The 12,730-nt window shown below is 39.9% G+C and overlaps 1 protein-coding gene across 6 annotated transcripts in view; it reads right to left on the reverse strand.

Moving 5' to 3' along the window:
* Window positions 1-1,548: 1,548 nt before the first annotated feature.
* The window catches only part of ADGRD1 (adhesion G protein-coupled receptor D1), a 135,470-nt gene continuing 124,288 nt past the window's right edge, over window positions 1,549-12,730 (reverse strand). For 4 of the 6 annotated variants that reach the window (XM_069030912.1, XM_069030909.1, XM_069030911.1 and 1 more), the window contains 4 exons: window positions 9,219-9,345; window positions 7,994-8,035; window positions 5,722-5,814; window positions 1,551-5,077 (listed from right to left, as the gene is read on the reverse strand). In XM_069030912.1, coding sequence (XP_068887013.1) covers window positions 4,982-5,077; window positions 5,722-5,814; window positions 7,994-8,035; window positions 9,219-9,345 — 358 coding nt within the window. In that variant the 3' untranslated portion in view covers window positions 1,551-4,981. Of the gene's footprint in view, window positions 5,078-5,721; window positions 5,815-7,993; window positions 8,036-9,218; window positions 9,346-12,730 lie in introns of all 6 variants that reach the window. The other 2 variants (XM_069030918.1, XM_069030908.1) reach the window with 2 other exon arrangements.

The following is a 12,730-nucleotide window of genomic DNA, read 5'->3' on the forward strand; positions in this document are numbered from 1 at the left end:
GAGTCACATTTAGTTGACCTGTGCAGAATCTGAAACAAAAATGCCTGAAGGAAATATTCTACAATCAATATAAAATGAATTTTAAGTCATCTAAAACCTGCTAGAGATAAGGCCCAAGCTTTCCAACAAGCATTTAATATTTGCTTATGTTGAGATACTTTCAGAGGGTAAAAATTTGACTTTGTTTTATTCTGCATTTTCCTCCAGAATATTATGAGCATGAACTAAAACTAGGTTTTTGCAATGGCAGAGTTGCTAATTGTGCTGCAGTTTGGTTATTTTTTGGTTTTTTGTCTTGAACTGTTTTATGCTTTATTCTCTGTTTGAAAGTAAATATCAGCAAATACTTAGCTTGGTGAATGCTTAAAGGAACATATACAATGGCCAATCAAGCCTGATTTTATTCAGTAACAACAGAAAATAACAGGGGTGAGAGAAAATTTCAGTCGCCTTTGGCATAGGTAAATGAGACAGCCTAAAACAGCTCTCTTGGGAACAACCCTGAGCAAATGAACCATCAGGCAAAAAAGGTGTTTGGTAGAGATCCATTGAACAGTGCTCAGAAGTCCCTTATGACTCAATGTTTCTGCCATGTGTCAGCACCTGGTGAAGATGCTGATGTCAGTGGTACATTCAGTGTTGTAATCATCCTTGACAAGATGAAATACGGCCTCTGAATTCCAAGAACATATGGGATTATTGAGAAGGAAAATTGTGTGAACAAGGGCAATTATAGCAATAACTATCCATGACATACTACATGGAGTCAGCCAAGCATAACACAGATATAATGAAAATATTTTTAAAGGCAAACATGATGTAAGCCAGTGCCAAAATGACCTAATTTATTATTCTGTCATGAATGATAAATGTTAATAACCTCTGTGTTTCACAAAGTAGCAAGAAAGCTTTATGTATGCCTTGCTACATGATTTTAAAGTATACAAAGGGAAGAAGGTTTATTGAAATGGGATGAAAAACCTTTCTCATCTAAATTCCAATCTTTAATTTTCAGCATATAATTTGCTCTAGTTATTTTTCCACATCTACACACCTATGCAACACAGCTGGCAGTCTGTTAAATCGCCACAGAATTAGCTCTAACCTTGAAAACGAGCGCTACAGGACTGCATCCCTACGATGGAGCTGAGATTGAGATGTGACGTTTCTGGACTTACTTTATCATTTTCAGATAAAAGTGTAACAGTAATGAAGCTTTCATAGAAGAAGAATTAGTTAAAAACCCACCACTTTTGACCTGCTGTGGACCGAAACCATCCCAGAGCCAAAACTTCAGTTTCTGAGCCTGGTTCTGCATGAATTCCAGAAGTTCTCTTTCTGCTGGCAAGACTCAGTACTTTTATTCTCTGGGTATAACCTTTAACACAGAAATATTTCCTGCACATTACCTCAGCACCCCTGACACGGACAGCAGGTCCTTCATAGGAGTAAAGCTCTGCTTGTGTAATTGCAACAGTAGCACTGATAGGGAACCTCAATTGTTATGCTGTTGTTTATAATCCACAGCAAAAGAATAATTTTAACAAATACAAAGTCCTTTTAGGAAATTAAGATTTCTTCTTTATTTGAGGGGGAAAAAAAACAACAAAACTAAATTATTTTACTACTTACTGGCAAAGTCATTCTTGCTACATTTACCTATTTTTATAACTCACATTTCATTCAATTAACATTTCATACTGTTGACAAAATGATGCTGTCCAGAAAAAAAATACTGTAATAGCTGCTATATACTAGCCCATAAATAAACTGCAAGATTTTCAAGCTTCAAAAGACTGAGGACAGGAAGAGATTGTTTAAAGATTCATTTGAGCATTTCTTATTCAGTACATTTGCTGCATTCAGTACCAAGAAAAACACTTTGAATCAAACAAAAAGAATGGATATCGATGGCAACAGAACACATCTGTACTTCGTGGGGATTTTTACCAGTTCATCAAAAACAGAAGAAAAGCCCATCCCCAATGCAGCATTGTAAATTCAGTGCTCCAAACCTCCTGTGCCATGAAGAAGACAAACTGCTTCACCACAAGCCTCATCCACCAGTTAAAGCATGGGATGCAGATTATCCACAGAGGATCTCGGGGGATAATCAAGGCTCCCTCAACACATAACACTCCTATCTCCCATTCAAAAGTGTAAAACCAAACACATTTCCATGCTCGTCCTATTTTTGGTGAACAGTTTTAAAACAGAGCATAGCTGGATGAAAAACTGATTTAGCCCTTTGTACTACTGCCATTGTGTACTGTCATTGGTATGTCACTTGTTTAGCTTTTTTTTTTTTTCAAATGGACCTTGGGCAGTCACAAAAGTGGCCAATACAGCACAGGAGGAAATGCAGGCAATGAAAATTGTGTAGAGGGGAATACTCTTAGGAATTAAGATTAAAAAAACCCCCAACCTTTTGTATGTTGTCTTGTTCATTCACAGAACTTGTGCTATAATACAATGATTAGAAGAGAAATGGTCAAGGAGGGTTTCAATCTCTGTTTGTGGTCACAGTGTAAAAAAAACAAAACAAACCAAAAAACCAAACCAAAACCAAAAAAACTCATATGCTCCAGTATAAAAAAATATGCTTAAATACATTGTCTGCACACGATACAAACTCTGAACACTGCTATCACAGTACTCTGCTATTCCCTCTCCTCTGTACATTCCAAGGGCTTTGTCTACTGTCTTTTGGGGGGAAAAAAAATCATTTTCAGGCCAAGAGAAGCCCATATATAGGCACAGCTGTAAGACAGAGCAATGCAGAAAAGGCTAGGAGAAAACCATACACAAAAGCCAAAATAAAGACACAGCCATTTACATGTTTAGCTTTTACAGACCCTCTGTTTGGAGTTAGTTGTCAATGATTGGAGTTATTTAGCAGCAGGAAACATGGGATTAAAGCCTCTGTATTTCCTGCACGGATACGTGTGATATGCAGTTCTGCTCTGTTCTAGCTGCAGAAATCCAGCATTGATCTGGTGCAGCTGAAATAATTTCTGTAGAATGTTTTGAGCTGTGAGCCTGACAAACTTGGGTGGGCTCTGGGCTTCCAGTTTGGGGATCACACCAACAAGTCTTGGCTAGGGAGGGGAAAAGGCAGGAAAGATTGGGCCAAACTGAAACTGATAATTTTTTTTAGAGCAGGAAGGAAACAGACAAAACTTGTTTTGGATCAAACAGAAATTAAATGCATTGAGTTTTTCTAAACTTTCAATTCTATGTCTTTTGGATTTAACACTTCACTAAATTCAGTCATAATTGATGGGTGTTTCCAGTTCCCTAAAGATCAATTTACTTTCATCTTACTTTTTGATAAATTTACTATCCAATAGAAAATTTCCACTCTGCACATTATGGTGTCAATACCTTTTCTCTTGGAAACCAGTAGCACATTCACCGGGACCAGGAATGGTCTGGGCTGCTGACGACACAATATTTAATCAAGGTTAAAAAAACACAACACAAAACATCTTAGCAAAACATGAGGTTGAAGACTTGCATATTTTCTGCCTGTTGTAGTATTTTGATAGCCCAGTGGATCAGTGAATTACCCTGGTGATCTCTGCAGCCCATTTTACCAGTCTGTTACACAGGGGGCTGCTGCAAACAAGGGAGAGCTGGGGATAAAGAGTTGTGGCTGTAAAGCCACTTCCTCATCTTTGGAAGTCACTCTGGAGACCCTGGATGCTGAGCAAGTCCTAGAGCAAGGGCCCCTGAGGGCTCTGACCACTGTTGAGACTTAAACCCTGCTTTACTCCAGTTGGGAAGGTGCATGTTTGGCACAGGTAGCCCTGGCTCGTGCGGCAAACACCACCCAGAGAACCTACAAAACACTGGTCAGAAGAAAAATTACAGTGTTTTTCTCCTCCTTAAAGATACTTCATAGCAGTACTAAAGCAGAAGCTACTAAATGCTGGGCAGAGTTTAAAACCACAAAAGGGACTGCAGAGACCTGTTTAAAGCTGTCTGCAGGAAACAATACATAGACTTATTTGTAGGGTGGCTGTCTTCACAGTATATCAGCGTGTTACATCTTTGTGGTAGGAATTCAGTGTCTCTAAATGACCAGTAAAATGAGGAAGATAAGTCAGAGAGCCAGGTTTTGATTTCCAAAAGCCACAGTGAGTTTGCAAAATGCACTTGATGGAGAGCTGTTGATTGCATCCCGAAGCTGCAGGCAAAGCAGTGGAATAATTCATATGGCAGTGTGTCAGCGGACAGAAATCAGCAGTAGAGGTGCTGTGGGCTGCTGTAGGACAACCTTGGCCTCTGACAGATAACATGGCAACAGGAAGATCTAAAACACTGCTAGGCCACATTCCACACTACATGTGCTGTTTGTGTGCACAGACACACGTGTTTGTTAGCTTTGCTAATCCACACCCACTTTGGGAGGGCAGTAGCTGGAACCTGCCTCTCCCTCAAGTCCTGGCTTCCTTGTAGCATTTAGACTAAACACCGTACTATGTATTTTGAATCAGCTTCACTTTCATAATTGGATTCTGTAAGGTAATAAATGTAAACAGAGAGAGCACAGCAGGTCCGGAATAGTCTCATTACAACATCACAATGGGAAGTATTTCATTTTAGAGCATAAAAATCCATCTTTTCAGAGGTATGTTGCTTTCCCTCAGTTCTGGGAGCTGGAATGATTCAGAGAGCAATAAGCCCTCCTTGCGTACCTAGTGTTTTCATCATTGCTGACAAAACCATCCAGTGTATATTTGTGCTGGTTATTTTTACAGATATTGCTAATAGCCAAGTGCTAGAACGTGTTACAGTTTTGAAGGCAAGCAACGAGGGCTATTTACTCAACAAAACGATATGGCAATTCCCAATTCATTAGGCAGTGATTTAAAAAGCCCAGTTTTCTACTGTTATTAGCAGTGAGAAAACGCTGGTGGACACAGTGTCAGAGGTCCTGAATGTATGGCTTGGTTTTCTCTGAGGAGTGTTATTACTGTCAGACTGCTGATAAATCAATGCGGTTCGCTGAATTGGTGCTTTTATCCCAGGTGTTCAGCTTTGTGGGAGTTGTGCCTGGCCTGTTCCCAGTCATCTGGAAAATAAAATAGTATAGAAAATTGATTTATTTATTTTGCCAAGCCACTCTTGCCTGGATGAAATAAAAGCTTGAAAGCATCTATTTACATTACAGTGTTGTCACAGGGTCTTGAGAGCATATGCCATAAAGGATTTTTAAACAGTTATTGCCGGGATCGAAGGTGATTGGCAACGATCACTTAATAATACCTATCACTTCAGATGTCTGGTTCTTTATAAAAACAAATGTCTTTTGTCTCAAGACAATTTAAGGAGAGCTAGAAAAGGATATTCAGGTGTGTGCTTAAGAGTAAGAATGCCCTATAAAAGAACGCCCAGCATCAGAGCAATTCATTGCCAAAATGCTGCTGGAATGCAGAAGTCCATTAAAATTGGTGAGAATAGCCTTATTGAACCATATCCAGAGTTCATAAACCGTGTTTGCTTTTATTTGATAGTTTACCTGAAAGCAGAATCTTGTCCTTTGCTTTCAAAACAGATACTGCAGATGCAACTTCATGCTTGCTGGTTCCACCTGTCCACACCTTGCATTAGGTTAGTACTAAAAATACCCATGTGCCTGCTCTGCTCTTTCCCACAGAACTTAACATGGAACACTTTCAAATACAATAGGGGGAAAGAAAAAGGAGCAATACTTACAATGTCTGAATTGAAGGGCTTCACATTGATGTTGCGTGTTGAACTACTGGTGAGGGACCAGACCTTGGTTTTGTGCTTAAAGGCAGCTCTAACCTTTGGCAAAAACAGTGAACCCAGTTGAAAAAGTTGTGTTTATTTTCACAGGTGCAGCCTACAATCATTTCCCCTTTTTCCTTCATCCACGTTAATGTCACTGTGCTATTAAACAACAAACAATCCACCCCTACACTTTTCTTTGTCTTTATGGACTTATTTTAAAATTTAACTTTAATTTCAACTACCCATATTTTAAATACAAAGTCTTGTGTGATCTCACTTGCATCTCATTTCACTGGCAATATTTTCACATTATCTGGATAATCTCATCCTCCCTGATTTCCAAGGTGTGACTGTGTTACCATTCATCTCATTAAAAAGTAATAATAAAAGCAAAACCCCAAAACTGTGGTGCACATAAACCTACACCTCCAGCATTTGCAGTACGGGTTTGAATGATTTCATAAGGTGCCACTATCCTGATTTCAGCAGCTCACTTACACATTTTCTAATTAAGTACAGAGCCCCAGGCTGGAGCACAAGGTCCCCCATTCAGGCAGGCTCTCCCTGGGGTTCACACAACCCTGGTATATCAGGATGCCACAAGGACATAGGGCAGCTGCCAGCCTGCTGTAAACTGAGTCATTTAGAAATGCTGGATGAAACTCCCTGGAGATGGAGCAATACTCTTCACCAAGGTGAAAATCAGCTGCATAAAGAAAAGATGGTGAGACAAGTAGGTGAGATTTGTCGGGGATTATTGGCTGGAACTGACTGACCAGTGTTAGGTGTGGAGATCAAGGACACATTTTCAGACCATCTTGGCCCGCTGTCCTGTGCTTCTTTATAATACACACGCATTTCTGTCTGGGTGCACTGGGAATAAAGCCTTTTTTACCCAGCCACTTCTATGCACAGTCTACAGATGTTTCTTTACAATATCTGAGTATTACTTCTCAAAAACAAATTCTCAAGAAGAATTCCCACTGTTTAGCTAAAGGAGTTTTTTAGATATGCACAGCCTATGATGGAGCCAGTAGAACCTGCTCTCTAAAAATGACAGCTCACATCAGCTATGTAGAAACTGGTTTTTGAGGATATAAATTCTGAACAGTTTCTGAATTTAATTTCTCATGAGGTTCCTGAAAAATGACAGCAATTCAAATATTTGTATTTGAAAACATTTGAAACTTGGAGATTTCTAAGTCTGGGGGAGAATAGAATAAAGAAATCTTTTTCCTCCCTACCTTTAACCTGCCTGCTTAATTTTAGTTGATTTCAGTAAAGATCAAGAGTTCCACAGTCAGACCTGACTCTCCAAACTGATTTTGGCAGAGATTGCATCAGTGAATGCTCTGAGACTGAATAGGTTGGCACATATTAATAAATCATAATTTCCGTACAGAAGAGCTGGAGCGTGCTGTTGCACAGGAAGCAGCAGCAGGTTATGGGGCAGAGCTACTCATTAACATCCAGAAAAACGAACTATGGAGAACCAGAGCTATGAGGCCCTCCACTGAGCATTCCCCCTGGCAGCGTGCTGGAAATGGTTCTCATAAAAAACATTTTTTTTCAGTCATACTCGTTGTGGAGCCTTTTCTGCTATCTGCCATGGGAAGAGAGGATGCTGCAAGCCAAATTTACATCAGCCTTGCCTTGGCTTTATCCCAGTTGCTCTAATGCAGCCTTAATGCAAAAAAATCTCTCAGTCCCCTATGAACACCTGAACTTCCTGCCAAGAAAAATACCTGGGATATCTTCTACTCAGTTTGGTTTCCCATTAAGGACTGCATGACCACCATCCAAAAGTATGTTTCACTGAGAATAATATTTATTTTCCTCCCTGGAACTGCAGCTGTAACAAGCCCCCTCCCCCACCCCCCCCCCAGCAGGAACTGCTGGAGTGAGTCCTGCTCCCACTTTTTAAGCACCTTCTCCTCACAGTGCAGTCCATGCCCTGCTCAGCCCTTGCAGCTCCCAGGACAGCTTCTCTCCTGACTCTTGAACTGCTCCTCTTATCTTTGTTCTTTGTTTCAAACCTTTCTTATGTCAATTAAAACAAATATCAAGCATGGGTCAAAATTCTGCAAGTCACAAAGCCAGAACAATCATGTATCAATTAAAAGGAAATCAGTGACATAGCAGGCAATGATAATGGAGAAAGGCTGTTCTTGCTTCACACTTGTGTTCTTGGATGTGGTAACACCAAATTTGTTAACAGCATTTGGTTGCATACCTCTGAGTTCAGAAGACAGTGAAACAGGAACATGAAAAATCCCTGAAAACAGAAAAAAGGGAGAAGGGTGAGGTCTGGCTGTGAAGAATCAAATAGAACAATGTGTTTCTCTCAGTATTGTACAGAGCAGGCATGAGGCAGCTGGAGCCCTACAAATATCAGAGTGCACTAAACCCGAGTGTCCCGAGTGAAACTGGGGAAACCTGCAGCATTAGGTTACTGTGAGGCTTCTCTGGAATTTTTCATGTAAAAAAGCTACCTCCTAAACTTTGCTGTACTAAAGGAGAAACCTCGCTGAAAATATGCAGAAATTCTTGTTTCATGACAACAAGAGAACTTTTTGTTTGTGGTTGCAAAGAGCAAGGCAGAGGGAAATGCCTTTTGGGAAACACCAGATTAATATTTTTCAGATTACAAAAGCAAGGTATTAGCAATAGGAAAATTTGCAATAGGCAGAATTTTGCTCTTTGGGCTTTCAGTCCAATGCAAAGTGAAAAGGTCTCATCCCCTTTCCCTCACAAAAGAATTTTATTTTTCTGGGGGTAGTATTCAGCACCAAGAACCCTGCTTCACTCTTTTTGTGTCCATAGTGCTGTTTGTTGCCAGGACAAGAAAGGATTTACAGCAGATTATTTTTTCTTCCTCTTTGTAACCACTGTTTGGGAAAGAACGGTAACACGCCTATAGGTTTATGCCTCTACTGAAATGTCTGCTTAAAGCTATGCAGATGTTTACATTCCTCCTTGGACAGAGCTGTTTTTCTGGACTGGTGCACCAAGAAGATGAGGGCTGAGTTTCCTGCTTGCAGGAGTCCTGTACAGCACAAGGAATAGCTCCACTTTTGATCTTCCCCGTAAACTTCTGTTTGCTTTCATTTAGTCTCGGTAATGAAGCCTCAAACTGGCACTGAAAAATTGGCCTGGTATCTCTGCTGAAGGATCCTGCCTGTGGTACACGGTGCTGGAAGAATGAATTTCATTTCTCAAGCTCAGTGCTGTCTCATTTATTTAATTATTGCTGCTGGAAACACTAAGGAGTGGGATACAAGTTCTGTTCAAACAAAGACAAGCAATTTCCAGCACTGTATGGTCAGACTTAAAAGGCAGAGGAAGGAACACAAAATAAAATGCAATAAGCATAAATGTGTGAAAACAGCACTAATGATCCATTTAATTGGATCTCAGAGGCACTTCTGTAGCCATAAATTTTCCCACCAGGTACTTACTTGTAGTGAATTGAAAACAGCAAATATATACTGAAATACCAATGCGTGGGCATTGACAGCCAAAATGCCAAAGATCCACGAGCTTCCCAAGATTGGTAAGAGAACAGCAACAGCTTTAGCTGTCAGTCTGTAAGAGAAAATGAAAATAGGAAATTGTGGTGAGACCATTAAAGAAATGTCAGCCTCCACCAAGGAGTTTATTGATTATGTTCTGGCAGCAAGGCAGTGGACAGAACTCTTCTTTACCATGAAATTCTTTTATAGGCAAGATTTTAATTGTTTCTTCATCTGTGAAAATAGGGATAACAGAACATTGGTATCACACAGGATAAATACAGATGGTGAGTCAGTAACTGAGGGAGCAGGGAAAGAGATTTGAGAGATGATCATTTAAATACTGCGTCATATCTTCAATTTACAGAGAAGTATCACTTTGCTAGTGAGGAGCCAAGTGTAAGAGCCAAAAACCAGTGAGCACTGTACATGCAGATCACAGCACTGGGCAACCCACCAGCATTCATGGTGTGTCCACTCCGTAACCACTCAGAAAACTCATCAGTCCCACGGGGAAAAGCATTCTTGCCATCGAGGCACTGCTAACTAAAGAGCTCAGAGCAATTTTACCTCCAGGAGGAGTAGATGAACTGTTGCACACCTGGGCACATTTTCAGTGACAGTTATCAAAGGACAAACTCCTCCCCCTGGCCAGCTGAGAACAACTTTGGCGGTACAAGACAGAAAGTAGAAAGAAGGGACCAGTCCTCATTTGAAACATCCACCAAGAAGGCAGATCTAATCCCAATTTATCACAGCACTGCAAACACTTAGTGTGTTCCTGTTGTAGCCCATAGGATTTAAGCACACGCTTCAAATTAAGTGTTTAAAATATCAGTGAGTTCAGTCTGTGGTACAATTACAGATAGAGCAGCCAAGAGGCAGCGAAGGAAACAGGAGTAGTGAGAAACTAGAAGTCAGTCCCTGTTTGCTAAAGCTACATTTTTTAGAAATGATCAGATTTCTATTTAGATGGAAACCTATGCAAGAGAAAAAGCTGTTTCAGGGAGATTAATGTCCTACTTGTGTCTTGTGCCCCCTCGTACAGATTAAAGTACACTTTGAGAGAAATGCACAGAGCTGCCTGACAGGAGACTGCTTGTAATTACAGCAAACACAAAACAAATGAGAATTTTGTACAACACAATTCAATGAAGAAATCTTTTAATTAGAGACAAGATGTCTTGTTCATTTCAGTGTCCTGAGCACAGACTTCATTATATCCTCAACTAAAAGTGCATCATAAAGTTTATAGGGAAACCTGGGACAGGGAAGCATCTGGAAAGTTTTTTCTGTTTTGATTTGGGTTTTTTTCTGTATTGATTCATATCTCTCTATGCTTGGCCATGGACATTTCTGCACAATTCAATTTAATTCTGCAAGGAGTTTTTCAGTCAGAAAATGAAGGAATATCTTAAAGCTTGAGATCCTATTTAAATTTTAAAATGCATTTTAAAAGATACAATTTTAAAGCAACATATACAAGTTTATTTTTGTGAATCAAGGATGCTTTGGGATCAAAGGATGCTGTTAAGATTAAAGTTCCTCCCCAAACTCTAAGGTAAAATATGCTGCACTGGGGAGCTGCCAGCAGAACAGCTCTTGCCATCGACTTCGTGCAGAAGGACCTGGAAAGCCCCACTGAGCCCTTGGTGCCTGCAGGAAAATGCAGCTGTGCAGGACTCAGGGCAGCTGGGGCAGGAACACGTGGGAGATGGATTAGGAACATTCAGATTCTGTGATGGTTTAGATGTCTTCTCCAGCCTAAACCAGCAGGGGTTGTTGTGCCCGACACAGCTACACGTGTAAAACTGCCTTCATTACACACCAACGCTTTTTCTTTTTCTCTTTTGTTCTCACACTCTCCATTTTTATGTAATTTTCAGTTTGGAATAGAATTTTCCCCAGCTGTTTTGTTGCCAAAAATGTTTTCATTTTTTCCCTTTGAGTGAGAGCACAAAAGCCTTCATCTGTAATTTGCAGTTGGGGGCAGAATAGAGTCAGGCAGTCAATTTCAATATTTTCAAAACCATTCTTACAGTCTGGATTTTCAGAAGCCTTTAACATAGCAAATTACTCATATAATTTTAAAAATCATGTTTTAATAAAGATTGCTCTTCATTAAGCCCAGAGTTCAGCACACGTGTGGCAGAATTCCACAGCTAAAATGAAAATACAATCCAGATGTGGAATTTTCCATGCAAAAGTGTGAATGTTTCATGCACACTCATTTAGAAAAGCAGCCATGTGAAGGTGAAATTCATTTAAGACTGAGGGTCAGCTCTGCCTATGATTCACTTGAATCTCATTAAGACCTTTTTGAATTTTTACCTAGTTATTGCATAGCTTTCTATGCTTACATGCTTGGAATTTCATCCTATGTAGGAAATTATTAATTCAAGGGTGTTTATGAGCTTTACCTACCAATAAAAGGGCCCAGCTCTATGGTTCCTGGTGCTCTCCTCTTTTCTTCCACTTACCCCTCCCCTTCCTACCCTTATTCCTTTTTAATCTTTGAACTTTAAAAAAGAAAAATACTAACTGTAAAATGCTGCATCAGAGGGCCATTAAGGTAGCAAGGTTAAAAAAATCTTAGAAATACAAAAGTTCATGTTCCACTAGGTACATTAATTCTGACACACTGCACATATTTGATTTTTTTTTATTCCTGTTTTTCTTTGCTACATGAATATTTTAGCAGATTGGTTCTAGTTCACTAAGATATATAGCACAAACAAATAGATGTTGCTTTTGGAGAAGGAATACTTCCCCATGCATGACTTAAGCTGTGCAATGTAAAAAAAATTAGTCACTAGCATCAATGGAGCTTTATATTGTCTATAAAATTGGTGACATGAAGCAGTAATTTGGGGCAGGGGCTGGGCTTGCTTTGCAGATACTGTGGTTCAGCCCCACCAGGACCCCATAAACCTTACTAGAAGCTTTTTTTCTTGTGCCCAAATGTGTAAGAAAACTGAATGGCCATCTAAATTTCTCCCTGAGTGCCCCTTCTCAGGCCTTTGCAATTAACAGCCTGTTCCTCACTACACTTTCAAAAGCTCAGGTATTGTCACTTTTCTGAAGTCCCATAGCACCAAGTTTGGTGACCTTTTTGTCTCTCTGCATCTAAACACACTGAAGGATCAGTCCTGGAACTAATTCATTTGGAACAAAGCAAATCCAGCACAAAAGATTTCTTTCCTCCTTTCTGTTTTTTCATTTTGCCAATTTTTTTTTTTTAAGTCTATACCTGTCATTACTTAGACAACTTCTGTAAAACACAAAAATACTTTGAGTCTGATTAAATTTTTGTATCTAGAGTATATGGAAAAGCCTTTGGGATATTATTAGCTGTACGTAGCCTATCTGTCAATTCAGCCTACAGTTTAGGGCTGTTCACACTCTGCCCCAACACCAAAAATCGTATTAGCTGGGTCACAGAGACTGCTGGAGCTCCG

This window comes from Aphelocoma coerulescens, chromosome 15, assembly GCF_041296385.1.
Source record: "Aphelocoma coerulescens isolate FSJ_1873_10779 chromosome 15, UR_Acoe_1.0, whole genome shotgun sequence".
NCBI lineage: Eukaryota > Metazoa > Chordata > Aves > Passeriformes > Corvidae > Aphelocoma > Aphelocoma coerulescens.